The sequence below is a fragment of the Crotalus tigris genome, unplaced genomic scaffold, assembly GCF_016545835.1.
Source record: "Crotalus tigris isolate CLP2741 ecotype Arizona unplaced genomic scaffold, ASM1654583v1 scf7180000017536.10889498, whole genome shotgun sequence".
Taxonomy (NCBI): domain Eukaryota; kingdom Metazoa; phylum Chordata; class Lepidosauria; order Squamata; family Viperidae; genus Crotalus; species Crotalus tigris.
In genome coordinates this window covers 10,124,518-10,150,000 of record NW_024096460.1, presented here as the reverse complement: position 1 = coordinate 10,150,000, position 25,483 = coordinate 10,124,518, and the positions used below count along the sequence as shown (strand labels likewise).

Genomic DNA, 25,483 nt, shown 5'->3' with positions numbered 1-25,483 from the left:
TTCCTTCTTTTCCTCCTGCTCCTCCTCTCCACATCCCACACTCCCTTCTAGCACTGATGATGTTACCTAGTTTGGGCAAGAAACGTCTGCAAGAAGACCACCCAGCTCAGAGAGCACCCAGGGCCCCAACAATTCAACCCTGAGCTACAGAGATTCTCTTTCCTCAATATGTCCTTTTGCACAATGAAAAGGAGGCTGCGGCCAAGTGGTTTTCAGCAAAGGAAGCCCGGCACTAACTTCCCAAGAATTTATGCCCTGTTTTCTTCTTCTCCTTGATCCTCCCTCCCATCACATCTTCCATCATATCTCCTGACAGTGCGCAGGCCTTGTGCATCGCCATTACACAGCTGTTAAGCCTCAATTAATAGGCTTTAATGATTAGTCATTAGTGGTGCAACAAACAGTTTAACATTCTGCATGAGGGTTGGGGGAAAAAAAAAACCTGCGCCAGCTCTCTGAGAGCTGCCTTTTTTTCAGGCATCACGCACAGCTTGGCTGAAGGAAACACACCATACAGGTAGTCCTCGATTTATAACAGGTCGTTTAGTGACCGTTCGAAGTTACAACAGCCCTGAAAAAAGTGACTTATGACCATTTTTCACACTTATGACCGTTGCAGCATCCCCGTGGTCAAGTGAACAAAATTCAGGCGCTTGGTAACTGACTCGTATTTATGACAGTTGCCCCGTCCTGGGATCACGTGATCACTTTTTGGGAACTTCTGACAAGCACAGTCAATGGGGAAGCAAAAATCACTTAACAACTGTGTTGCTAACTGAACCACTGCAGCGGTTCACTTAAAAGCTGTGGCAGGAAAGGTCATAAAAGGGGGGCAAAGCTCACTTATTAACCACTGTCTTGCTTAGCAACGGAAATCTCAGGCTCAGTTGTGGCCGTAGTTCAGGACTACCTGTATTTGTGTGGGATTAAGAAAAGGGAGGAAAATAGTTTTCCCAAGAAGGATAATTGAGCAAGGGAGTGTTTTGCTGCAGAAAACATAGAATACCGAGTAGCTTAAAACTACAGGATGGAGAACAGGTACAGAATTGCCCTAGCTTCCCGTTAACCAAACGATCCATGTTGTAAAACTGCAGTTGGTAGGAAACTTGTCTAATAGTATGCATGTGTGTGGGGCTTGGTACAGGCAATCCTTGACTTACAACCGTTCATTTAGGGACTGTTAAAAGTTACAAGGAAGGAAGGAGGGAAGAAAAGAAGGAAGAAAAGAAGTTGAAATAGAGAGATGGAAGGGAGGGAGGAAGGAAGGAAGGAAGAATAGAGAGATGGGAGGGAGGGAGGAAAAGGAAGGAAGGAAGGAGAAATAGACAGATAGGAGGAAGGAAGGAAGGAAGGAAGGAGAAATAGAGAGATGGAAGGGAGGGAGGAAGGGAGGGAGAGAGGGAGGAGAAATAGAGAGATGGAAGGGAGGGATGGAGGGAGGAAGGGAGGGAGGAGAAATAGAGAGATGGAAGGGAGGGAGGGAGGAGAAATAGAGAGATAGAAGGGAGGGAGGGAGGGAGGGAGGGAGGAAGGAGAAATAGAGAGATGGGAGGGAGGGAGGGAGGAAGGAAGGAAGGAGGGAGGGAGAAATAGAGAGATGGAAGGGAGGAAGGGAGGAGGGAGGAAGGAAGGGGAAATAGAGAGATGTGAGGGAGAGAGGAAGGAAGGAAGGAAGGAAGGAAGGAAGGAAGGAAGGAAGGAGGGAGAAATAGAGATGGAAGATAGGAAGGGAGGAGGGAGGAAGGAAGGGGAAATAGAGAGATGGAAGGAAGAGAGGAAGGAAGGAAGGAAGGAAGGAAGGAAGGAAGGAAGGAAGGAGTTTGAAGTTACAATGGCACTAAAAAAAGGGGGATTTATGACTTTTTTCACACATATGACCATTGCAGCATCCTTCTGGGCATGTGATCAAAATTCCAGCGCTTGGCAACTGACAATTTACGAGGGTTCCAGGGTCTTTGGTCTTTGGGGATGTTATTCAGCCCTGAAGAAGGCAGCCTGATTTGGGTTCACTGACGGTTTCCTTCAAGGAAAAAGAATGGATCATTTTTTCCAAGAGACGTTTTTGCTTTAAAAACCTAGCAGAATCTCCAAGAACGCTAACTGCCTTAATCCTGGATATAATTTCCAGTGGCTCCAGGCAAGAATTTACTCCCCCAGGCCATAACCAGCAAGTCACCATAAATTATTTGTGTTGTACAAATTGCAGGATAACGTTGGCGGGATTAAAAAAAAAAAAAAAAAACCACCATGCAGCCGTTGGGAGTCTTCGAGCACATTTCTTATGCACGTCTTATATAGGACAGGAATTGCATTTATTGTTTTCTTTTTCTCTTTGTTTAAAGCGGTACAGGGTAGTCCTCGTCTTACGACCACAACGGAGCCCAAAATTTCCGTTGCCAGGCGAGACCGTTGTTCAGTGAGTTTTGCCCCATTTTATGACCTTTCTCGCCACGGTTGTTAAGTGAGTCACTGAAACTGTTAAGTTAGTAACGTGATCGTTAAGTGAAGCTGGCTTCCTAGGAGAGTGGATGTTCTCACCTGCTTTACAGGTCATCCTTGGTGTATAAAACATTCTTTTAGTGACTGTCTGAAGTTCCAATGGTACTGAAAAAATGGTCCTCACACTTATGACTGTCACAGCATCCCCATGGTCATGGGATCAACCTCGGGTTGCTAGGCAACTGGTATGTCTTTGCAATGGCTGCCTGCCATTTGAATGTTCCCAGCCAGCTTCAGACAAACACAGTCAAAGGGAGAGGCCGGAATTCACTTAACAAATTGTGATTCACTTAACAATTGCAGGGATTGGCTTGACAAACATGGTAAAACAAGTCCAGTAACCATGGAGTTTCAGTGGTCGTAAGTGCGAGGATGAGACATAAGTCACTTTTTCCAGTGCAATTGAAACCTCCTCAGTCATTAAACAAATGGTTGTAAGTTATACAGGTAGTCCTCAACTTACCACCACAATGGAGCCTAAAATTTCTGTTGCTAAGGGAGACATTTGAGTTTTAGGCCATATTTACGATCTTTCTTTGCCTCGGTTGTTAAGTGAATCACTGCAGTTGATAAGTTAGCAACTCGGTTCCCCATGATCTTTGTTTGGCAGAAGGTTGCAAAAAGCTAGAATAGAAATACAGAATAGAATAGAATAGAAGAGAAGAGAAGAGAAAAGAAAAGAAATTGGACAATAGAAGAGAAGAGAAGAGAAGAGAAATTGGAGAAGAGAAGAGAAATTGGAGAAGAGAAGAGAAATTGGAGAATAGAATAGAAGAGAATAGAAATACAGATTAGAGTAGAAATACAGAATAGAATAGAACAGAACAGAAATTGGAGAAGAGAAGAGAAATTGGAGAATAGTATAGAATAGAAATACAGATTAGAGTAGAAATACAGAAGAGAAGAGAAGAGAAGAGAAGAGAAATTGGAGAAGAGAAGAGAAATTGGAGAAGAGAAGAGAAATTGGAGAAGAGAAGAGAAGAGAAATACAGATTAGAGTAGAAATACAGAATAAAATAGAACAGAACAGAAATTGGAGAAGAGAAATTGGAGAATAGAATAGAATAGAAATACAGATTAGAGTAGAAATACAGAATAGAATAGAATAGAATAGAATAGAATAGAATAGAATAGAATAGAAGCTGGAAGGGACCTTGGAGGTCTTCTAGTCCAGCCCCCTGCTCAAGCAGGAGAAAGGGGATCACATGACCTTGGGACACAGCAGCGGTCATAAATACGACTCGGTTGCTATATATCTGTATTTTGATCACGTGACCATGGGGATGCTGCAACAGTCTTAAGTGTGAAAAAAGGTCATAGGTCACTTTTTTCAGTGCCGTTGTAACTTTGAACGTTCACTACCTGTGTACACATCCTGTCAAGGTTTGTTTCCTTATTGCTGGTCACATTTTTCCAGTGGTGTACCACTCCTCTCTCTCTCTTGAGCATTGTTTTCGCTTTCTGCCTCATCAGCCCTGGATTTGTGATGCAAAAGTAAATTACTGACTCCGTGCCGTTTTTAAGCTATTTATTTATTTATTGTTTCCTCCAGGCACCGGCAAGGTTAAATGATGTGATAATAGTAATAATACCGTAGGCAAATCCTCTGCAAGCGGGCAGCCAGGGCTGAAACGTGCCATTTGCATTTTTAAGGAAATACTTCTTTGGAGACAGCCTGGGTGAAAGGTCAGCATTTGCATATAAATAGAAAAGAAAGTCTGAAATGCTGGAAGTTACATCTATATCATTTTTTTTTCCCTCCGCTTCTGAGCCGCTCTTGGGGAAGATTTTAAAAAAAAAAAAAAAGGCCCGCTTTGCCCTTCGTGGGCTATTGAAGGCAGAAAATGGCAGAAGGTTCAAAATGCAATGAAATTTTAAAGAAAAGAAAAGAAAAGAAAAGAAACTTCCTTTTCATACCTCCCTTCCTACTTCAATAGAATAAAAGTATCCGGGAGGGACACTTCACACTTGACTTTCGAACAAGGTTGAACAACCAAAGACAGGCAGAGCGTCAGTGGCTCTTAGAAGGAACCGCGGGAAAGGTTTGGCCTTCCACTTTCATAGTTTTGCATATTTTTTTTAGTTTTGTTTACTCAGAGAGGTAATCCTCCCCTTGAAAGGTGATCACATGACCTTGGGACACAGCGACCGTCATAAATACGAATCAGTTGCCAAGCATCTGAATTTTGATCGCATGATCGCGGGGATGGTACAAAGGCTGTAACGGTGAAAACTAAGTCATAAGTGATCACCACGATGTAAAAAAGATGTTGAGACTAGTCTAGAAAGAGCGCAGAGAAAAGCAACAAAGATGATCAGGGGACTGGAGACTAAAACATATAAGGAAAGGCTGCTGGAATTGGGTATGTCTAGTTTAATGAAGAGAAGGACGAGGGGGGACATGATGGCAGTGCTCCAATATCTCAAGGGCTGCCCCAAAGAACAGGGAGTCAAGCTATTTTCCAAAGCGCCTGAAGGCAGGACAAGAAGCAACGGATGGAAACTAATCAAGGAGAGAAGCAACCTAGAATTGTAAGTCAAGGATCATCTGTACAGGTTGTCTTCAATTTAGGACCACACGTAATTCTCCATCTTTTACACAAATTCTTGCTCCTGAATCTAGGCTGGACCGAAATACAGAAAATTTTGGGGCAAGAAGTCACGTCTATTACAGTTCCACTGTACTAACATTATGCAAATACCCTGCAGAACTATTTATAAAAGTACAAAATTAATCTCTGTGGGGCTTGCAGTCAACAATTCAGCACAGTCATGTCTGCGTAAGATACTTAAGTAGGGCAAGAAGAGGAGAATGTTAACCTGTTATGCAAACAAGGAACCTGGGTTAATTGATCATGAGGTAGTTAGATTAGCCCCCAGCACACAGTCTTGTTAGGGGATGATCTAGAGAAGGTCAGAAATGGTCTACAGGAAAATATACAGGAAGACAACATGGTCGTAGGCCAGGAAGAGAAAAATTCCATAAGAAAGAAATGTTGTATGGCTTTGAAGATTTTGATATTATACCCTATAACAGTAACAGAGTTGGAAGGCACCTTGGAGGTCTTCTAGTCCAACTCCCAGCTTGACCAGGAGAGCCTATGCCAGGGGTAGGCAACCTTGGCTCTTTTATGACTCGTGGACTTCAACTCCCAGAATTCCTGAGCCAGCCTGGCTCAGCTTGGAAACCTCTCCATTTCTCCTCAGCATGGCTGCCTCAGGAATTCTGGGAGTTGAAGTCCACGAGTCATAAAAGAGCCAAGGTTGCCTATCCCTGCCCTATATCAGGGTCCTCAATCTCGGCTCTTTTATGACTCGTGGACTTCAACTCCCAGAATTCCTGAGCCAGCCACGCTGAGGGAAAAGGAAGAAGTTTCCAAGCTGAGCCATGCTGGCTCAGAAATTCTGGGAATTGGTCCATGAGTCATAAAAGAGCCAAGGTTGCCTACCCCTGGGCTATGCCATTCCAGACAAATCCCTTCTCAAAAGCCTCCAGTGTTGGAGAATTCACAATTTCTGGAGGCAGGTTGTTCCACTGATTAATTGTTCTAACTGTCAGAAAATTTCTCCTTAGTTCTAGCTTGCTTCTGTGTTGTATAGTCTTCTTTTGTTACTTTTCACCAATATCGAAGTTTACAAAATGCAAAATAAACCAGAACTGTTAACTGTGTGTCTTTTGGAAACTCCACTGCTGATGCAACCTAAAATTACATGTTTTATTTATTTTTTAATTTGCAGCCACATGTTTTGATTTGCACAGAACTATTTCAAGACTATATTTGCGCATGCTTTTTGCCAAGGCAGATGTTCCCATCTTTCTGCATTTGGCTGGTTTCCCAAGTTTTTTTTTTTTTAAATTGAATTATCTGCATCTACCCATTTCTCTAACCCGTGATTATTTCAAAATTTTATTCCTGTATTCTAGGGTACAAACTATCCAATCCAATTTTAAATCTCCTGCAAATCTGATCAGCATTCCGTCTCTCCCTTCATCCAAGCCAAAAACAAAAATTCAAGTAGTCCTCAACTTTCAACCACAGTTGAGCCCAAAATTTCTGTTGCTAAGTGAGACAATTGAGTTTTGCCTGATTTTACGACTTTTTTTGCCACAGTTGTTAAGTGAATCGCTGCAGATGTTAAGTTAGCATCACGGTTGTTAAGTGAATCTGAGTTCCCCATTGACTTTGCTTGTCAGAAGGTTGCAAAAGGGGAATCACGTGATCCCTGGATACTGCAACCGTCATAAATATGAGTGAGTTTTGATCACGTTGACTATAGAGATGCTGCAATGGTCATACGTGTGAAAAATGGTCATTGGTCACTTTTTCCAGTGCAGTTGTAACTTTGAATGGTCACTGGAAGTTTTTAAGAAGAGACTGGGCAGCCATTTGTCTGAAAAGGTATAGGATTTCCTGCCTGAGCAGCGGGTTGGACTAGATGACCTCCAAGGTCCCTTCCAACTTTGTTGTTATTATTATTATTATTAAATGAACTATTGTTAAGTCAAATACTACTTTTAGTGAAGGCGTCAGGATTCAGGATAAAAAACTCATCAAAACTCTGCCAGATCTGCCTCCAATTGATATGAATCTATGAAAAAAAAGGAATTATTTTTGCTTTGGATGCTTTTGAGGTATCTTAAGGAAAAATAAATAAACAGTGGCTATTTTGTAGACTTTTAAGAGTCCTGGAAGAAATGTGAAAGCACCAAATCATTCTGCAACAGGGATTTCGGATTAAGCTCTGGGAAGGGAAGGAGATTTTTGGAATTTAATTTTGAATTTTTGAAGGTGAATCTTGCAAAATCCTCAGGTTTTTTTTTTTTTGCCCTCTCACTCCCGGTCCACCAGCTTAATTAGTGCAATTCCCCCCCCCCCAAGAAATAAAGAGGTAAGTCTTGCTGCAGGCAAGGCTGTCGGTTGTTAAATGATGGTTTACAATAGTTGTTAATCCCTGCCTCTCCAACCAGGAGGCGCGGGCTTGTACGTGTGTAAAGCCAGAATATACATGTCAAAGCTTTTTAAAATGTCGGAAGTAAAATGGCAGCTGCTGTGACGCCGAACCCACGACACAGCCGGCTCAGCTCAGCCAGACGCGGGGTGGAACGAAGCTTCTTCCGGCGCGCACGTGTGAATGCGATGCTCCTCCCTCCCCGTGTCCGGATCGCCCGATCGGCTGGCGCTGCTCAGGGTGGGCAAATCAGCAACTCGCGAAAGAGTTGTTGCAACTGCTGCGAAAATGCAAGACCGGCAACAACGGGGTGCGAGAGGTCTTAAAAAGGCATCCGTTCCCGGGGATTTTGCAGGAAATCCGAGAGCAAAAAACCCCGGCGTCTTTCTCGGGGATTCTGAACTGGGAAGATGGGGTGGAACCTCCATGGTAAAAGCAATGTATCTGAATGGCAACCCTTTCGTAGAGGCTGGTCCAGCAACAAATTTTCCCTCTTGTAAATACTGCAAGTGGTAGCTGGCCACTCAGGGAAAAATTATCTGGACTTTTTTTTTAAAAAAAATCTCACCTTTATTATTTTTGTTATAAATAACTCAAGGGGAAGAATATTTCCTCCTCCTCCTCCTATGTTACCCAAAACAACAACCTTGTGAGGTGCGTTGGGCTGAAATGTTCAGAACAGATAGTCCTCGATTTACCACAGTTCAATTAGTGATTGTTTGAAATTACAACAGCACTGAAGTGACTTATGACCACTTTTCACACTTAACAACCATCGTAGGATCCCCATGGTCACATGTTCAAAAATTCAGATGCTTGGCAATTGACTCATTTTTGTAGGACGGTGGCAGTGTCCATGGATCACGTGATCCCCTTTTGACAAGCAAAGTCAATGGGAAAGCCGGATTCACTTCACAACCGGGTTACCGACAACACCTGCAGTGATTCACTTTTAACAATTGTGGTAGGAAAGGTTGTAAAATGGGGCAAACCTCACTTAACAAATGACTCGCTTAGCAACAGCAATTTTGGGCTCCCTTGTGGTTGTAAGTCAAGGATTACCTCAGAGGTCTTCAAACTGGGCCCTTTTATGACTTGTGGTCTTCAACTCCCAGAATTCCTCAGCCAGGATTGCAACCGACATAAATACATGCCTGTTGCAAAGCATCTGAATTTTTATCACATGACTGTGGAGATGCTGCAGCAAGTTACTGTATAAGTGTACAAAACAGTCATAAGTCAGTGCCATTGAAACTCTGCCATTTTTTCAGTGCCATTGAAACTCTGAACGGTCACTGAAGGAATAGTTGTAAGTTGAGGATTCTCTAGATGCGCAGAAAATGCAAAGCTACATCAATCCCCACAACAGAAAAAAATGGAATAAGTGATGGGAGGTAGCAGAAATGGCAAAACCAACAGTTTTAATTAAAAAAACAAAACAAAAACATATCTCCTAGGAAACCACTTCTGGATTTTGGGCTCAAGACAGAAAAAAACCCGAAGTTTTTGATGCTGGTTTTGCTGATTAGCATAGTTCGTATAGAAATGGCCAGTATTAGTTAAATCGGTAAAGTAAAAAAGTTGAACCTGGGGTTTTATTCTCTATTTTTTACTGCCTGGAAAAAAGTTGGAAGTGGATACCTTTTTTTCCTACTTTCCCCCCCTGCACCTACACTTTTTTCCCCCCTTTCTTTCCTTTTCCTAATTTCCTACTATTTGCATTTTATATTATGATCATTTTAATTAAAAAAACAATATAAAAGAGCAGATTTATTAGCCAGCATTGTAACAGCACCTGACTTTGGCTTATTCACACAACACGTTACATCTGGCCTCTGAGATGATAATAATAATAATAATAATAATAGTGACGATGATGATGATGATGATGTTGGAAGAGACCTTGGAGGTCATCTAGTCCAACCCCCTACTCAGGCAGGAAACTCATTATTTCTCCATTTACCCTTTCTATCAAATAAAAATCTAATTTGGACGGAGTTTGTACATCAGCGTAAGCTATGATCTCAGCCCCCATCCAAAATAACATTCCTACTACATGATAACCAATTTGAACATCAATATTTCTGGAGAGGCAATGAAAGATGATGTCTAAACTTAGCAGCCAGGGATAAATAAGACTTTATTGTGGCAATATGTTTTTCAAATATGCACTCATATATTTTAAACGCATTGTCTCATGATTGCTTTTTTTATGTAGCAATCTTGGGTTTTTTTTTCATGTAAGGTTATTACTCCTGATGGGTCCATGTGGATAAACTGAATTATCAGAGAAATGAAGATAGATACATTCTTAATTTGCCTATAGGTTTATTCCTTTTTTTACACTGTTTTCTGCAGGACAGCTCATGACAAAAACAAGACAGCTGTGGTTGGTATTGTAACAGTTGAAAAAAAAAAGGGATGACCCCAGATATTAGTTACGGGGTCCCTATAGGCCAGGGGTAGGCAACCTTAGCTCTTTTATGACTCATGGACTTCAACTCCCAGAATTCCTGAGCCAGCCACACTGAGGGAAAAGGGAGAGGTTTCCAAGCTGAGCCATGCTGGCTCAGGAATTCTGGGAGTTGAAGTCCACGAGTCATAAAAGAGCCAAGGTTGCCTACCCCTGCTATAGGCCAAACATTTGTGTTATTTGTCTATTCGGTGCCTGTTTCAATTGCTAATGTCTTTCTGGCCTTTCTTACCAATTGCATCATGTAAATACAGGTAGGCCTCAACTTACAACAGTTCATTTAGTGACCGTTCAAAGTTATAATGGCACTGCAAAAAGTGACCATTTTTCACACACCCCTTATAGCAGGGGTATCAAACTTGCAACGTCACGTGACGTGTTGCGACGTATCACGCCTTTTTTTCCATTGCTAGCAATGGGGGGGGCGTTTCACCATGACACATCCGGCCTGTTTGACACCCATGCCTTAGAGCAACCCCACGGTCAAGTGATCAAAATTCGGACACTTGGCCGCTGACTCATATTTATGACGGTTGCATTATCTTGGGGGTCATGTCACCCCCTTTTGTGACCTTCTGACAAGCAAACCCAATGGGGGAAGCCCGGTTCACTTAACAACCGTGATACTAACTTAACATCTGCAGTGATTCCCTTAACAACTGTGGCAAGAAAGTTTGCAAGATGGGGCAAAACTCATTTAATAGCTGTTCCATTTAGCAACAGAAATTTGGGGCTCAGTTGTGGTCCTAAGTAAAGGACTACCTATAGGTCCATCCTGTTCTGTATTAGTCAGACTGTCTGACTAATATATGTATCTGATTCATGTTAAGGACGTGTATCTGGTTCATGTTAAATATATGTACAGATCCGTCCTTGACTTAACAACCATTTGTTTAGTGGCTGTTCGAAGTTATAATGGCACTGAATAAAGTGATTGCGCTGTCCCACTGACACACGCACACACACACAAACTATGTATGCAAACTAAGAACTGAGAAGGAGAAAGGGATGATGGCGAAGGGGAGGAAGAGGAGGTGGTGATGTTGCAAATTTATAATAATAATAATAAAGTTGGAAGGGACCTTGGAGGTCATCTAGTCCAACCCCCTGCTCAGGCAGGAAACCCTATACCATTTCAGACAAATGGCTGTCCAGTCTCTTCTTAAAAACTTCCAGTGTTGGAGCATTCACCGCTTCTGGAGGCGGGTTGCTCCACTGATTAATTGTTCTCACTGTCAGGAAGTTTCTCCTTAGCTCTAGGTTGCTTCTCTCCTTGATCAGTTTCCATCCGTTGCTTCTTGTCCTGCCTTCAGGCACTTTGGAGAATAGCTTGACTCCCTCTTCTTTGGGGCAGCCCCTGAGATATTATAATTGATCTGAGAAGGAGAATGAGGAGGAGGTGGTGCTGAAAGCGGAGGAGAAGGACTTCCATCACAGTCCTGAGAAGTGGTTGGAAGGAGTACGACCTATTCTGGCTTCACAATAGTCAAAGTTAACATTGGAGAAAGGAAGCTAAACATAGGAGAGTTTGCAAGGGTCCTCTACACCAGGGGTCCCAAATGAGCCGAGGTGGCGCAGCAGTTAGGGTGCAGTACTGCAGGCCACTTTAGCTGACTGTGTTCAGCAGGTCAGCGGTTCAAATCTCACTGGCTCAAGGTTGACTCAGCCTTCCATCCTTCCGGGGTAGGTCAAATGAGGACCCAGATTGTTGGGGGCAATGTAAATATATATATATATATACATTGCTTACTGGTGTACACCGCTTAGAGAGTGCTTGCACTTAAAGCGGTATATAAGTCTCATAAATAAATAAATAAAATAAATAAACCCAAACCAGTACAAACAAGCAAAACCCCATCCGTGGGATGCAGGCAGCACACAAAACCACGCACTCTCTGGTCCACAGAAAAACCCTTTCTCCACAGAACCGGTCCCTGGTGCCCAAAAGGTTGGGAACCTCTTCTCTATACTGTGGGAAGTCAGCCCCCCTTAAAGAAAGAATTTTTTTGGAAATATTTAAAAGAATATATTTCCCTAAAGGATTTAAAGGCAGAAACCCCCCCCCCAAGTCTCTCTGTCCCAAATAGAAACCAAGTCTGCAGAATTGCGGATGTGATAATCTTGTCAAAAAGACTGGAATCAGGAAACTGGGATTAGGAAGAAAGACCCCTAGAATCAACAACCCCTCACACCAAAAATCTAAGAGTCATCAGCCCCAGCCCCAGGGAAGCAGGATATGACTCTTGGGACATAATAGGATTAACCCACCACCATCAGAATACCAGAAAGGTACACTCAGACTCAGGTCAAAGTTCATGCCCTAGGAACAACTCCAAACAAAAGGCTCCAGAGGGTATAAAAACCCACTCCCTACATGTGCTTGCTCTCTTTTCTTCCAGAGCCATCTTTCTGTCTGGCTCTCCTCTTCGATAAACTGCAACCTTCTTTCTAAAGCAGTCGCCATGTTGTTTATCCCCGGCTTGGACTGAACCACGATGAAGACTTTTCCTTCAACCATACCCTGCCTGCCAAGCAAAGCATCCTTTTTTTTCAAAAACGAAATGCGATCAAATTTCCATCCCCACGTCTGCTTCAGTTTCAGGGCTACATCATGGCGGTGACAGTGAATCTGCTTCCCAGGCAGGAAGTTCCAAGTTCAATTGCTGCCATCTCAGTTTACACTAGGGATCAAATGGCAGAGGGTGGACAAAGCATTTCGCAGACTGAATCCTGGACTCGCTGCTGCAATTCATCAAAAACAAACTTTTTTCAAACACTTCCCACGCCGTCTGTTTGGCTTGTTAGTCAATTCTGAGTACAGCTGAAGACTCAGCAGCATGTTATCTGCAGACATTTGTTCCCCAAATACAGGCGGTCCTCGAATTATGACCACAATTGGGCCCAAAATGTATGTCGCTAATGGAGACAGTTCTTAAGTGAGTTTGCTCCATTTTATGATTTATTTATTTTTGGCTACAGATGTTAAGCGAATCACTGCAGTTGCTAAGTTAGACGCACGATTGTTAAGTGACTCTGGCTTCCCCATTGACTTTGCTTGTCAGCAGGTCGCAAAAGGGGATCACATGCTGCAGCCCGTCATAAACGTGAATCAGTAGCCAAGCATCTGAATTTTGATCACGTGACCCTGGGGATGCTGCAACGGTCGTAAGTCGGAAAAAGTGACTTTTTCCAGGGCTGTTGTAACTTCAAACGGTCACTAAATGAACAGCTGTAAGTCGAGGACTACCTGTAGAGCCTGCAGATCTCCCAATGAAATTAAAACCATTTTAGGTGGAAAGCTTGGGAAAGAGTGGCCACCCTCCCTGCGATCTCGCCAGATCTCATGCGAGGGTGATCACTGGGGATTCTTCTGTGAACGGATTTATCAGAGGGGATGTATATGTGGCATAGCCCAGCTGGATGGCAGATTGCACAGATCAGGGCTCTCCAAACTTGGCAACTTTAATAAGGCTTGGGGACTTCAACACCCAGAATTCCCCAGCACAGGAGGAATTCTGGGATTTGAAGTCCACAAGTCTTCAAGTTGCCAAGTTGTGAGACCTCGGGAATAGATGTTCCTTGCTTGACTTCTTCAGCCGGTGTCTGTAATGGCTTTGCCAAGATAAGGTAAGGTAAGGTAAAATAAAGTAAGATAAGGTAAGGTAAAGTAAGGTAAGGTAAGGTAAAGTAAGGTAAAGTAAGGTAAGGCAAGGTAAAGTAAGGTAAGGTGAGGTAAAGTAAGTAGGGTAAGATAAAGTAAGTAAGGTAAGGTAAGGTGAGGTAAAGTAAGCTAAGGTAAGGTAAGGTAAAGTAAGTAAGGTAAGGTAAGGTAAAGTAAGTAAGGTAAGAGAAGGTGAGGTAAAGTAAAGTAAGTAAGGTAAGGTAAAGTAAGGTAAGGTAAGTTAAAGTAAAGTAAGGTAAGGTAAGGTAAAGTAAGTAACATAAGGTAAGGTAAGGTAAAGTAAGGTAAAGTAAGGTAAGGAAAGGTAAGGTAAAGTAAGGGAAGGTAAAGTAAGGTAAGGTAAAGTAAGGTAAGGTAAGGTAAGGTAAAGTAAGGTAAAGTAAGGTAAGATAAGGTAAGGTAAGGTAAGGTAAAGTAAGGTAAGGTGAGGTAAAGTAAGTAAGGTAAGGTAAGGTAAAGTAAGTAAGGTAAAGTGAGGTAAAGTAAGTAAGGTAAGGTGAGGTAAAGTAAGTAAGGTAAGGTAAGGTGAGGTAAAGTAAGCTAAGGTAAGGTAAGGTAAAGTAAGTAAGGTAAGGTAAGGTAAAGTAAGTAAGGTAAGGTGAGGTAAAGTAAGTAAGGTAAGAGAAGGTGAGGTAAAGTAAAGTAAGTAAGGTAAGGTAAAGTAAGGTAAGGTAAGTTAAAGTAAAGTAAGGTAAGGTAAAGTAAGGTAAAGTAAGTAACATAAGGTAAGGTAAGGTAAAGTAAGGTAAGGAAAGGTAAGGTAACGTAAGGTAAGGTAAAGTAAGGGAAGGTAAAGTAAGGTAAGGTAAGATAACCTTTATTGTCATTTTTTTTACTGTGGGCACAACGGCACACATCAAAAATGAAATTTAGTTGCCCGCTCTGAAAGTGAAACACATACATGACACACATATAAAGACCCACACCCTACATATACATAACAAATAAATATTGATCATTGTTATTGTTAGAATTTGTCTGAATATGGCACAAGACATATGGAAATGGTTCTGATCCCTTCTCCTGCCCCTCAGACAGTGGTGGGATTCAGCCGGTTTGCACCAGTTCGGCAGAACCGGTGGCTAATTTTTGGTTGCCCAGGCCCAGAATGGATTTCTGGAAGGAACATCCATGCAGAGAACCGGTTGTTCCCATATTTGAATCCCACCACTGCCTTCAGACATAAGTAACCATCAAGCAAAGTTTCATAGCTTGTTAGTACATGTTTTGCATAAGGGTATTCCTCGATTTACGCCACAATAGGAAGTGTAACATTTTTCATTAAGCAAAACATGTTGTTGCACCCAATTTTACTTTTTTCCTGGAGTTCTTAAGCAATGCATTGCTGTCCTTAAGTGAATTGTGTGGTTATTAAGCGAATTTAACTTCACCCGTTGACTTTGCTTGTCCAAACTGGCCGGGAAGATTATAGATGGTGACCCTGGGATGCTGCAGTTGTTGTAAATGCACGCAGATTGCCAAGGACTTGAATTTTGATCACCTGAAGATGGAGATACTGTGATGGTCCTAAGTGTGAGGAGTGGTCATAAATTACTTTTTTCAGTGCTGTTGTAACTTTGAAGGGTCACTAAAGGAATGGTTGTAAGTCAGGGTCAACTGGTACAGTGTACAAGAACAGCTGAGTTTCCATAAACTTCAGTCTACTCTTCAAGCTATTTTCCAAAGCACTTGAAGGCAGGACAAGAAGCAACGGATGGAAACTAATCAAGGAGAGAAGCAACTTAGAACTAAGGAGAAATTTCCTGACACTGAGAACAATTAACCAGTGGAACGACTTGCCACCAGAAGTTGTGGATGCTCCTGCACTGGAAGTTTTTAAGAAGAGACTGGACAGCCATTTGTCTGAAATGGTATAGGGTTTCCTGCCTGAGCAGAGGGTTGGACTAGATGACCCTCCAAGGTCCCTTCCAACTCTGTTATTCTGTTCTTCCCAACTTATTCTGTTTTAGCCCGGTCTAACAGGCCAAAATGACACCTGTCTGTCAATTTATTCTTTTCTCATTCTATTCCTGCTATTTCTCTTTCATCCCATCCTCCTTGTAACTAACTTTGTGGTATCTTTTCTTGTCTAGTGGTTAAAGCCCCACACTAGGAGATAGTTCAGGAGATGGTGAGTTCTAGTCCCACCTTAGGTATGAATAAGCAATTTTTGGACCCGGCCACCATTAAAATTAGAGGCCATTTGTGGAGCTTTCTCTAGCGCAGTGGTTCTCAACCTGTGGGTCAGGACCCCATTTGGGGTCGAACGACCATTTCACGGGGGTCGCCAAACAATGCAGTTTGCCGTTTTTCCCCCCTTTTCCTTAGCTGTGCTACTCCCTTTTATTCTACTGGCTTTTGAAAGCCAATAGACTAGACTCTCTTGAATAGAGTCTAATTCTATTGGCTTTCAAAAGCCAATAGGAATTGTCCAGGCTGTCTCTGCCCTGCTGAGCCCGCCAAAAGTCCCATTCTGCAAACGGTGCTGCACCAGTTGAGTAGTCCTCGACTTACAACCGGTTGGGGGTCGCGGCATTAAAAAGGTTGAGAACCACTGGCTTAGAGGAGGTTTTTTTTAATCTCTTCCCCCCCCCCCAGGGAATAAAAACTGCATGGCAAGCTCAGGGAATTGTTGTATGGGCATAGCTGCAATACATTTTGATTATTCCATCTAATGCAGGTACACTCACCTCCAGAATGTCTAAGAAAAGTTTAAAAGGGTAGTAAAGAATCTTTCGTGTAGTCAAGGCCAGTGATGTTGAACCTTTTAGAGACCGAGTGGCCAAACTGCAACCCAAAACCCACTTATGGATCGCCGGGTGCCAAGTGGCCATGGACCTGGACTGCCGGGTGGGTGTGGCTATGGTAGTCATGCAGATGGATGGGCGTGGCCAGGGTGGGCGTGGCCATCTCAATATTGATCCTGGGGAGGGACGCCTGTGGGGGGCAGGGTTGGGGGGGATCCTGGGGGTCTCCTCTGGGCAGAGGCTCATCCTGCGGGGTGAGGCAAGGCAAGGTGAGGCAGGGTGGGGGTGCCATTGTCACAGGGCAAGGCGAGGCAGGAGCCAGGGCAGCTACTGCCTGACACCATCAGCCCCCGCACACAGAGGCCAGCGAGTGCATGGGTGCTGGGATGCATCCAGCCACATGGAACCTCAGCGAGTTAGCAGATGGCTGGTTGAAGAGGACGGTTGCCATCTCCGGGTAAAGGTGCGCGTGCCCACAAAGAGGGCTCTAAGTGCCGCCTCTGGCACGCGTGCCAAAGGTTCGCCACCACTGGTCAAGGCCATGGTTTTCCAAGTTGCAAAGTATGGCTGTGAAAGTTGGACCATAAGAAAGTGCTAAAGAATTGAGGCCTTTGAACTCTGGTGCTGGAGAAGACTCCTGCGAGTCCCCTGGACTGCAAGGCGATCCAACCGGTCAGTCCTAGAGGAGATCAACCCCGACTGCTCTTTAGAAGGGCAGATCCTGAAGTGGAAACTCAAGTACTTCGGCCACCTAATGAGAAAGAAGGACTCATTGGAGAAGAACCTGATGCTGGGAAAGATTGAGGACAATAGAAGAAGGGGACGACAGAGAAGGAGGTGGCTGAATGGAGTCACTGAAGCAGCAGGCGTGAGCTTAAATGGACTCCAGAAGATGGCAGAGGACAGGAAGGCCTGGAAGAACATTGTCCATGGGGTTGCGATGGGTCAGACACGACTTCGCAACTAACAACAACAAATCTTTGTGGGAGATTTGTTCGTGCTTCAACAATAAGAGAAATTGTGCAATGAGGTTGGAGGTGTCCAGGGCTGTTTGACACTCAGGTGCATTTTATTTATTTATGCATTTATTAGATTTTTATCCCACTTTAATTACTTTATAAAAGTACTGTAACTCAAGACAACGAACATACCTCATACTTACTGTTCTTACCTTCCTCACAGCAACAGCAACAACCTTATGAGGGTTGGGCTGAGAGAGAGTGATTGGCCCAAAGTCACCTAGCTGGCTTTTACCCCTAAGGCGGGACTAGAACTCATCATCTCCAGCTGATTGGCCCAAAGTTAGCCAGCTGGCTTTCATCCCTAAGGCGGGACTAAAACTCACCATCTCCAGGTGATTGGCCCAAAGTCACTCAACCAATTTTCACATCTACAGCAGGAGTAGAATTCAAAGTCTCTTGCCAATTGGCCAAGGCAGAATTAGAACTCACAATCTCTGGGTTTCTAGGCCAGCATCTTAACTGCTAGATCAGGGGTAGGCAACCCTTGGCTCTTTTATGACTCATGGACTCCAACTCCCAGAATTCCTGAGCCAGCCACGCTGAGGGAAAAGGGAGAGGTTTCCAAGCTGAGCCAGGCTGGCTCAGGAATTCTGGGAGTTGAAGTCCACCAGTCATAAAAGAGCCAAGGTTGCCTACCCCTGTGCTAGACCAAGCTTTGCACTTTGCCGAAGGAAATGTCACCGATTAGAGGGGAGACAGTTGCCTAAGAGGCCTCAAGACTACCCTGTGAAGAGTTATAACACTGAGTAGTGTGTCCTTTTTAGCCTCCTCCATGATCTGATTAAGTGGAATGGAAACCCTTGCGTTTAAGTCTGATCTCATCCTTCTTCGATCAGCCCCCCCCACCCTATTATTCATAAATAATGATGATGCAGGCTGAGCCCTGCTCAATATTTTTTACTCTTGATTACTGGATTAAGGGGCTTATTTCACTGATGCACCCTCGTTTTCTTCACATTTGGAAGTTCAAAAGATCCCCTGCCTGCTGGAATGGATCTTTGTGGATCATACCCGGTCGCCAACGTGACTCGCATTGCTCTGAGCGAATGGGGTTACATCAGGATATATTCATTACTAAGCATATAAATAGCCTATGTAGCAAAAAAGAAAGGATGTTCGCTTTTGGCGATGAGGGGGGGAGGGCGGAGAGTGAGGGAGAGAAAAAAGGAGAGCCCTTTCTAATAATTAAATGTCTCGTTTGCCACTCTCAAGTTCTGCCTTGCAATTGCAATTTTATTTTTTAATTTTTTTCGGTCTTGTAAAAAGACCAAAAAAAATATCGTTCCCCTTTTCAATACTCAGCTCAGAAGATTGTCCCTGGAAATGAAAACGAATTTGCCTTTGTGGATTGATTGTGGCGTTGCTCGTTGTTGTTTTTAAAAGCTTTCATACTTGTGTTCATTAATAATAACTTCAGCATCAAGGATTTTTTTCCATTAGGGATGAAATTGGCTTATATCTGGGCTGGTCGCGTGGGTTGTTTTCTCGTCTCCTGCACAGTTGTGTATTAATAATATCAAATTTAATCATCGGAAGACATTAGCCTTCTTCTCTCCTTTCTTATCTACTGAATTGGCTTTGGGCACAGCTACCTGGCTCCAAATTCTCCCGAATCAGAATAATCTTGAAGAGAAAAGGGAAATAATATTTTCCTTTCTTGAACCTGGAAAGCAGTTTCTAACAGAGGAAGAGAGATGGTGAACGATCCGTAGAGGTGGTCCTTGACTTACAATAGGGGTAGACAACCTCGCTTCTTTTATGACTCGTGGACTTCAACTCCCAGAATTCCTGAGTCAGCTCAGGAATTCTGGGAGATGAAGTCCACGAGTCATAAAAGAGCCAAGGTTGCCTACCCCTGACTTACAACAATTCATTTAGTGATAGTTCGAAGTTGCAACATTTTTCACACTTACAACCGTTGCAGCATCCCCCAATGGTCACGGGATTCGTATTTATGACCGTCGCAGTGTCCCGGGGTCATGGGATCCCCTTTTGCGACCTTCTGACAAACAAATCAAAGGGGAAGATTCACTTAACAACTGTGTTATTAACTTAACAACTGCACGGATTCACGTAACCACTGGGGCAAGACAGATCGGAAAACAGGGTAAAAGTCAGTTAACAACTGTCTCACTTAGCAACTCAGAAATTTTGGGCTCAGTTGTGGTCGTAAATCAAGGGCTACCTATTACAAGGCTGGAAGGGAACTTGGAGGTCTTCTAGTCCAACCCTCTGCTCAAGCAAGAGACCCCATACCATTCCATACCACCAAGAGCTGTGGGTGGCACAGTGGTTAGAATGCAGTATTATAGGATGACTCTGCCCACAGCCTGGAGTTCGATCCTGGCCGGATCAAGGTTGACTCAGCCTTCCATCCTTCCAAGGTCGGTAAAATGAGGACCCAGATTGTTGGGGGCAAATAGGCTGACGCTGTAAACCACTCAGAAAGGCCTGTAAAGCACTATGAAGTGGTATATAAGTCTAAGCATTCTATCTATCTATCTATCTATCTATCTATCTATCTATCTATCTATCTATCTATCTATCTATTCCAATCTATCTATTAGAATGCAGTATTTCAGGCTAACTCTGCATTCCACTGCCACCAGTTCGATCCTGACCAGCTGAAGGTTGACTCAGCCTTCCATCCTTCCGAGGTCAGTAAAATGAGGACCCAGATTGTTGGGGGCAAATATGCTGACTCTCTAAGCCGTTCAGAGAGGTCTGTCTCTGTCTGTCTGTCTATCTGTCTGTCTATATCTGCCATAGTGATTCAGTGGTTAGAATGCAGCATTGCAGGCTGACTCTGCCCACTGCCTGAAGTTCGATCCTGACCAATTCAAAATTGACTCAGCCTTCCATCCTTCCGAGGTCGGTAAAATGAGGACCCAGATTGTTGGGGGCAATAGGCTGACTCTGTAATCCACTTAGAGGGGGCTGTAAAGCATTATGAAGCAGTGTATAAGTCTAAGTGCTATTGCTGTTACTATTCCGGACAAATGGCTGTCCAGTCTCTTCTTGACAGATAGATAATCTAGACAGAGAAGTCCTAATATGCTTCCTCTTCTGCTCTACATAACTCAGTAGGAGTCACTGAGCATCTAGGCCTTGCAGGATCCATTTCTAGGACTCACTCCAAGGTCATGAAATGTTGGTCAATTTACTCACCGGGGTCAGCCACGAGCGTTCCATGAAATAAACCCTGGCCGGGTATTTTTAAAATCTAACATAACGGCCCCATAAACTCTGCGTGCAGCTTTCCTTTTAAGTTTCCAAAGCATGTGCATCTATTTCAGGCTTGTTAAAAGGCAGTTAAGAAAAAAAGAACTAGAAATATAGACCGAATTATCCCATGATCGTGGCTCCTTGTAGTATATTCTATTTACACACGTGGCATTCTATTTATACTGGTTTAAATATAGAGTTGTGGGTGATTAGCCAAGCCCAGAAGGTGTTTTTTTTTTTTTCAGGGAGAGATGCTGGTTTGTTTGGAGAATCTGTGTGTTCCTTCTCCAACTGGACAAAACTTCAGGTTCCCCCCCCCCCCCGTTTTCTGTGCATGCATCCAAGCTATTGACACACCCACGCTGCGAATAAGTTACCAACAGTGTAAAGACGCTACTAAAAACTGGAGGAGGTAAAGAATGCTTGCTTTCGTTATTGGATGTTTGCTTTCTAAAAAAGCTAGGAAACTTTGCCGTCTAGATTAGGTCTATATTTGATGTACTTCTGTCTCTTTGTTTGCCTGAAGAACTAAGAAGGAATGCAAACCGCAGTTGGCGATTCTGAACTGGCTGATAACCTGACTGTCCTCTGGGATTTTTTTTTTTTTTTATATTCTGCCTTTTCAATCCTAGATATGTTGCCAAAATGAAAATCAAATGCGGGCACCCCACAAGCCCCCCCTCCACCTGTCCTTTTCCACCACTACTCGGTTGCAACACCCCTATTGCAATCAAAGCAACTGTTCAACTTTAATTCCCATAATAACCCTTCCCCCCCCTCTTCTTCTTTTGTCTGCCTTTAATTAAAGTGGACATATGGAAGAAGCTGATAATCAGAGCAGATGAGCCAATGGGAACCAGGAGGGATGCAATTACTGGAAAGCAGACAAACTTCACCCGGAGTGCTTCTGCACAGATCACAACAAACGCACGCCAGCCAGCAATAACACAAAACTAAGAGAGAGTTGTGTTCACAACTGGCACAGCCCTAAAGACTCCTTTCAGTGACAGTGATTAGTTGCCATGAAAACTTTAGGCCAGGCCCACAGAGGGTCCAGCCTCCATTTACATATTAAAATAATAATAATAAAATAAAATCGGGAACCGAGATAAACATAACAATCCACACCTCGTAGCCAGTTCGACAATCAAGGTTCACCAGGCAAACAGTGTGTGCTTCGCAAAGCAGACAAAGGCCTCCCTTGCTAATTTTAGCATAATAACTTGGGGATGAGTTCTTCCTATTTGCCATTCCAAAATGGCATTTCCATAAATAAAACATTCAGGTTACATTGGACAACCCAGCTCTTTATTAGGGTATTCGGGGAGAGAGTTATATTTAAGTTAAGGAATGGAGAAGGAGAGAGAGAGAGAGAGAGAGAGAGAGAGAGAGAGAGAGAGAGAGAGAGAGAGAGAGAGAGAAGGGAGCGATAACTTGGTGGTTTATGCGTTTAGAACAATAAGTCTCATCGCAGGCTTTCCTACCCCGAGGGTGCTCAGCTATGCCAGACTACAACTCCCATCAACCCCGTCTGGTAATGGTCTTTGTAGTCCGACACATCTGAATGTCCTCCGGACTGCAGAAAACTGACTTCCAGCACGTTTATAAAGTCCAACATTGCACTCTTTTTGTTGTTCCTGATGCTTAGACTAGCAGCACAACAGCCTAAATGACCTAATAATGACCAGGAATCAGTAAAGCGGAAAAGGATGTGTCTCTTCGTTGTTGTCGTTGTTGTTGTTTTTGACGTTTTAGCTTATACACGGCGGCTCTTTTTCCGAACGCTTTGCCCCTTTAAAAAGTGAGTTTCTCCTCCTTACTCCTTTTTCATTGGAAAGTGCAGGCAACAACACTCTTCACTTTTGAACGAAGAGAAAGAGGTTGTGTTCCCTTTCCATGGGGCGGGTGGGGGGGGTGGGGGGTCCGGGTCACTTAGCTTCTTTATCAAACCACAGAGAAAGGAAGAGCGGTGAAAAATATTCCACTTAAACTCCCCCCCCCCCAAAAAAAACCTCCGTCTTTCAAACGCCTGCCCGGAAAGCAGAAGCGAACGCTGGACCCTTTCAGGACCCTGGACAGCGTCAAAAGGGAACGCAATCACTCTCCCTTCGTTTACCTGGGCAAAAGACGATTTAGGTTGGATGGTCACTTCTAGACTCCTTACTTAGAATAGAATAACAGAATTGGAAGGGACCTTGGGGGGGTCTTCTAATGCAATCCAACCCTCCTCCCTCCCTGCTCAAGCAGGAGACCCTGTACCCTTTCAGACAAACAGCTGTCCAATCTCTTAAAAACCTCCAGTGATGGAGCACCCACAAGTTCCGAAGGTATTCATTCATCCGCTTTCTTGAAGAACGCCGGGAAAGTTTTCCAATTGGGTGGAGGGGTGGGTGTGGGAATTGAGTAAAAAAGAGTCCTGCATTTTCACTTCCTATACTTTCTCCCCCCCCCTTCCCTCCCCCCCCCGCCCTCCACGGGCTTTATTTCTACTTAATCCAACGAGATCCACAGTGTGCCAGATCCACCGAAATGCAGAAATATCAAATAACCCAACAAGAACATCTGGCTCTTTGATCCACAAAGATTCTCTGGATGGCGGCGGCGGGGGGGGGGGGGTTGTCTTTCAAAAGGATCGCTCCACACCACCTCTTCCAGATGGAGAGACAAACAGACAAACAGCCCGGCAGACAGATAGATACGTTCACCATCCGTTTTCCCCCCCCCTCTTCTTTCCCATCCTTCTGGCTTCGCTCCACACTTCTCGTGATTCTTACTGAGTTCTCCGTTCCTTTGCCACCCGGAAACAACAACAACAACAACAACAAACAGCAGCCCAACAGCAGCACACAAAACACTCCATCGCTCCTGAGCTTCCAAGCCATCTCTTTTGTCCCCGCAATAAGGCCGGCCAGCAAACAAATACGGTAAGCGGCTTAATCAACCCAACCCAACCCAACCTAACCAAAACAACACACACACACAGAGAAACACCACTAACCCCGGGACTTACCTCGGCCACCAGTCCTATTGTCTCTCCTTTTTGCAAAATGACATCACAGAAGGCAGTCATGAAATGTACCGGAGCGAACGGCAGAGTTGGGGGTCGGTGGGGGGGAGCGGGGGGGGGGAGAGGGAAGAGAGAGGAGGCGACTCGGGGACAGTTGGAAGGTACAGAGGGTTGCAAAGCGTCTCTGTGTGTGTGTGTGTGTTGTGGGGGGGGCAATTAAGCGAGGAGGACTTGCTAAAAAACCGGGGCCCTGTGTCCTTACCCCGGAAAAAAAAGAGAGAGTGAGAGAGAGAGAGAGAGATTGATGGAAGCTTTTCAGTGCCTTCGCTTCTTAGTCGTTCCTGGGCGAACTCTTTAAGCCTGCTAAAGGCAGCGTCTCACTTAATGATCGGTCGCATTAATGGGATGGGGGGGGGGGAAGAGAGAGAGAGAAGAGGAGGAGGTGGAGGGGCGCTGTTTTTTCCTTCCCTTTGTAAATACAGTACACTACCCAGCAACCTTTTGGGCTCGCAATATATCTGTTTACTCTCGGAGGTGAAATAAATCTACAGTAGGGAAGGGGGGGAGGAGGAGGAGGACGCGGGAGGTGCTGACTTATTTATTTATTTGTTGGAGCCGGGGTGGGGGGGTGGGGGGGTGGGGGGGTGTTTTGCCTTAGACGGGAATACCGGAATATCTTTTCCTGCTTAGGTTCTCCATTCGGGAACGAAGGGGAGGACGCCTTCCGCTGTACCCCCTTCGAGTCATCGTTCGTATCCATAGTTTTTCGCTCGTGTTTTTTTTTTATTAGTATTAAACGCAAAGGAGAGAAGAAGAAGAAGAAAAAAACCGAATTCGGGAAGGTTGGAACGGCCGGCTTAATTCTCTCACCCCCCCCTTCCTCTCCCTCACACTCCCCCCCCGCGTTTCCTGCTTATGGTACAGTCCCATAATTTCTAATAGCAACAAGCAAGGAGTGACAGATGCCCTTGCGTAGCCTCGCCAGCAGCAAAAGTAGTCCCCCCCCCCGGCTTCATTGCTGGGTAGGAAAGATGACCTGGAGCCATTGCGGAGGAAAGGAAGCAGAACGGGGCGGGGGGGGGAATTGATCTGAATATGGAAAGAGCGGAGGAGTCCTTTGCCGCATTCACACGACCCGTGTACTTTTTTTTTCTTCTCTTTTTCTCTTTCCCCTTCCAGGACGCTTGCCGCGATTTGGCAAAGTTAGTTCCCAACCTTTTTGGCAAACTTTATCCAACTTCGCATTAAGAAAGTGACTTTCGTTAGCTCCTCCTCCTCCTCCTCCTCCTTTTTTTTTTTTTTTTTTTTTAAAAAAAAGCCTTTTCTATTTTCGGAAGATGAATGCAGAGCTACCTTTCTAGCTTCAGAAGTGAATTCACTCCCAAGGGCAGTGAGTTTATTATTTATTTTATTTATGGATATCCTTCCTTTGTTATTCTTTTTTTTTTTAATTAACCACTCAGGGCGGTAGACATATCTAATATGCTCCTATTTTCCCCACGACGACAACAACTCTGAGAGGTGGGCTGGGTTGAGAATGGGTGACAGGCCCAAGTCACCCAGCTGGTTTTCTTGCAAACCCCACTCTCTTCTAGCATTGATTGTGTTACCTAGTTGGGTAATGAAACCTCTGCAAGAAAACAAGCAAGCTCAGAGAGCATCAAGGACCCCACAGTCCTCCTCCTCCCCCTCCTCCCCATTCCCTTCTAACACTGATGATGTTTCCTAGTTGGGTAATGAGACGTCTGCAGGCAAACAACCAAGCTCAGAGAACACCAAGGACCCCACAGTCCTCCTCCTCCTCCCAAACACCCTCCTTTCTAGGACTGATGATGTTACCTAGTTGGGTAATGAAATGTCTGCAAGAAAACAACCAAG

General features: G+C 44.2%; 1 protein-coding gene across 5 annotated transcripts in view; it reads right to left on the bottom strand.

The window, feature by feature from the left end:
* MYT1 (myelin transcription factor 1) overlaps positions 1–24,440 on the bottom strand; it is a 145,783-nt gene extending 121,343 nt beyond the window's left edge. For 4 of the 5 annotated variants that reach the window (XM_039348584.1, XM_039348665.1, XM_039348746.1 and 1 more), the window contains exon 1: positions 24,274–24,440. In XM_039348584.1, coding sequence (XP_039204518.1) covers positions 24,274–24,352 — 79 coding nt within the window. In that variant the 5' untranslated portion in view covers positions 24,353–24,440. Of the gene's footprint in view, positions 1–23,608; positions 23,716–24,273 lie in introns of those variants that run through there. The other variant, XM_039348988.1, reaches the window with a different exon arrangement.
* Between the last annotated feature and the right edge of the window lie 1,043 nt (positions 24,441–25,483).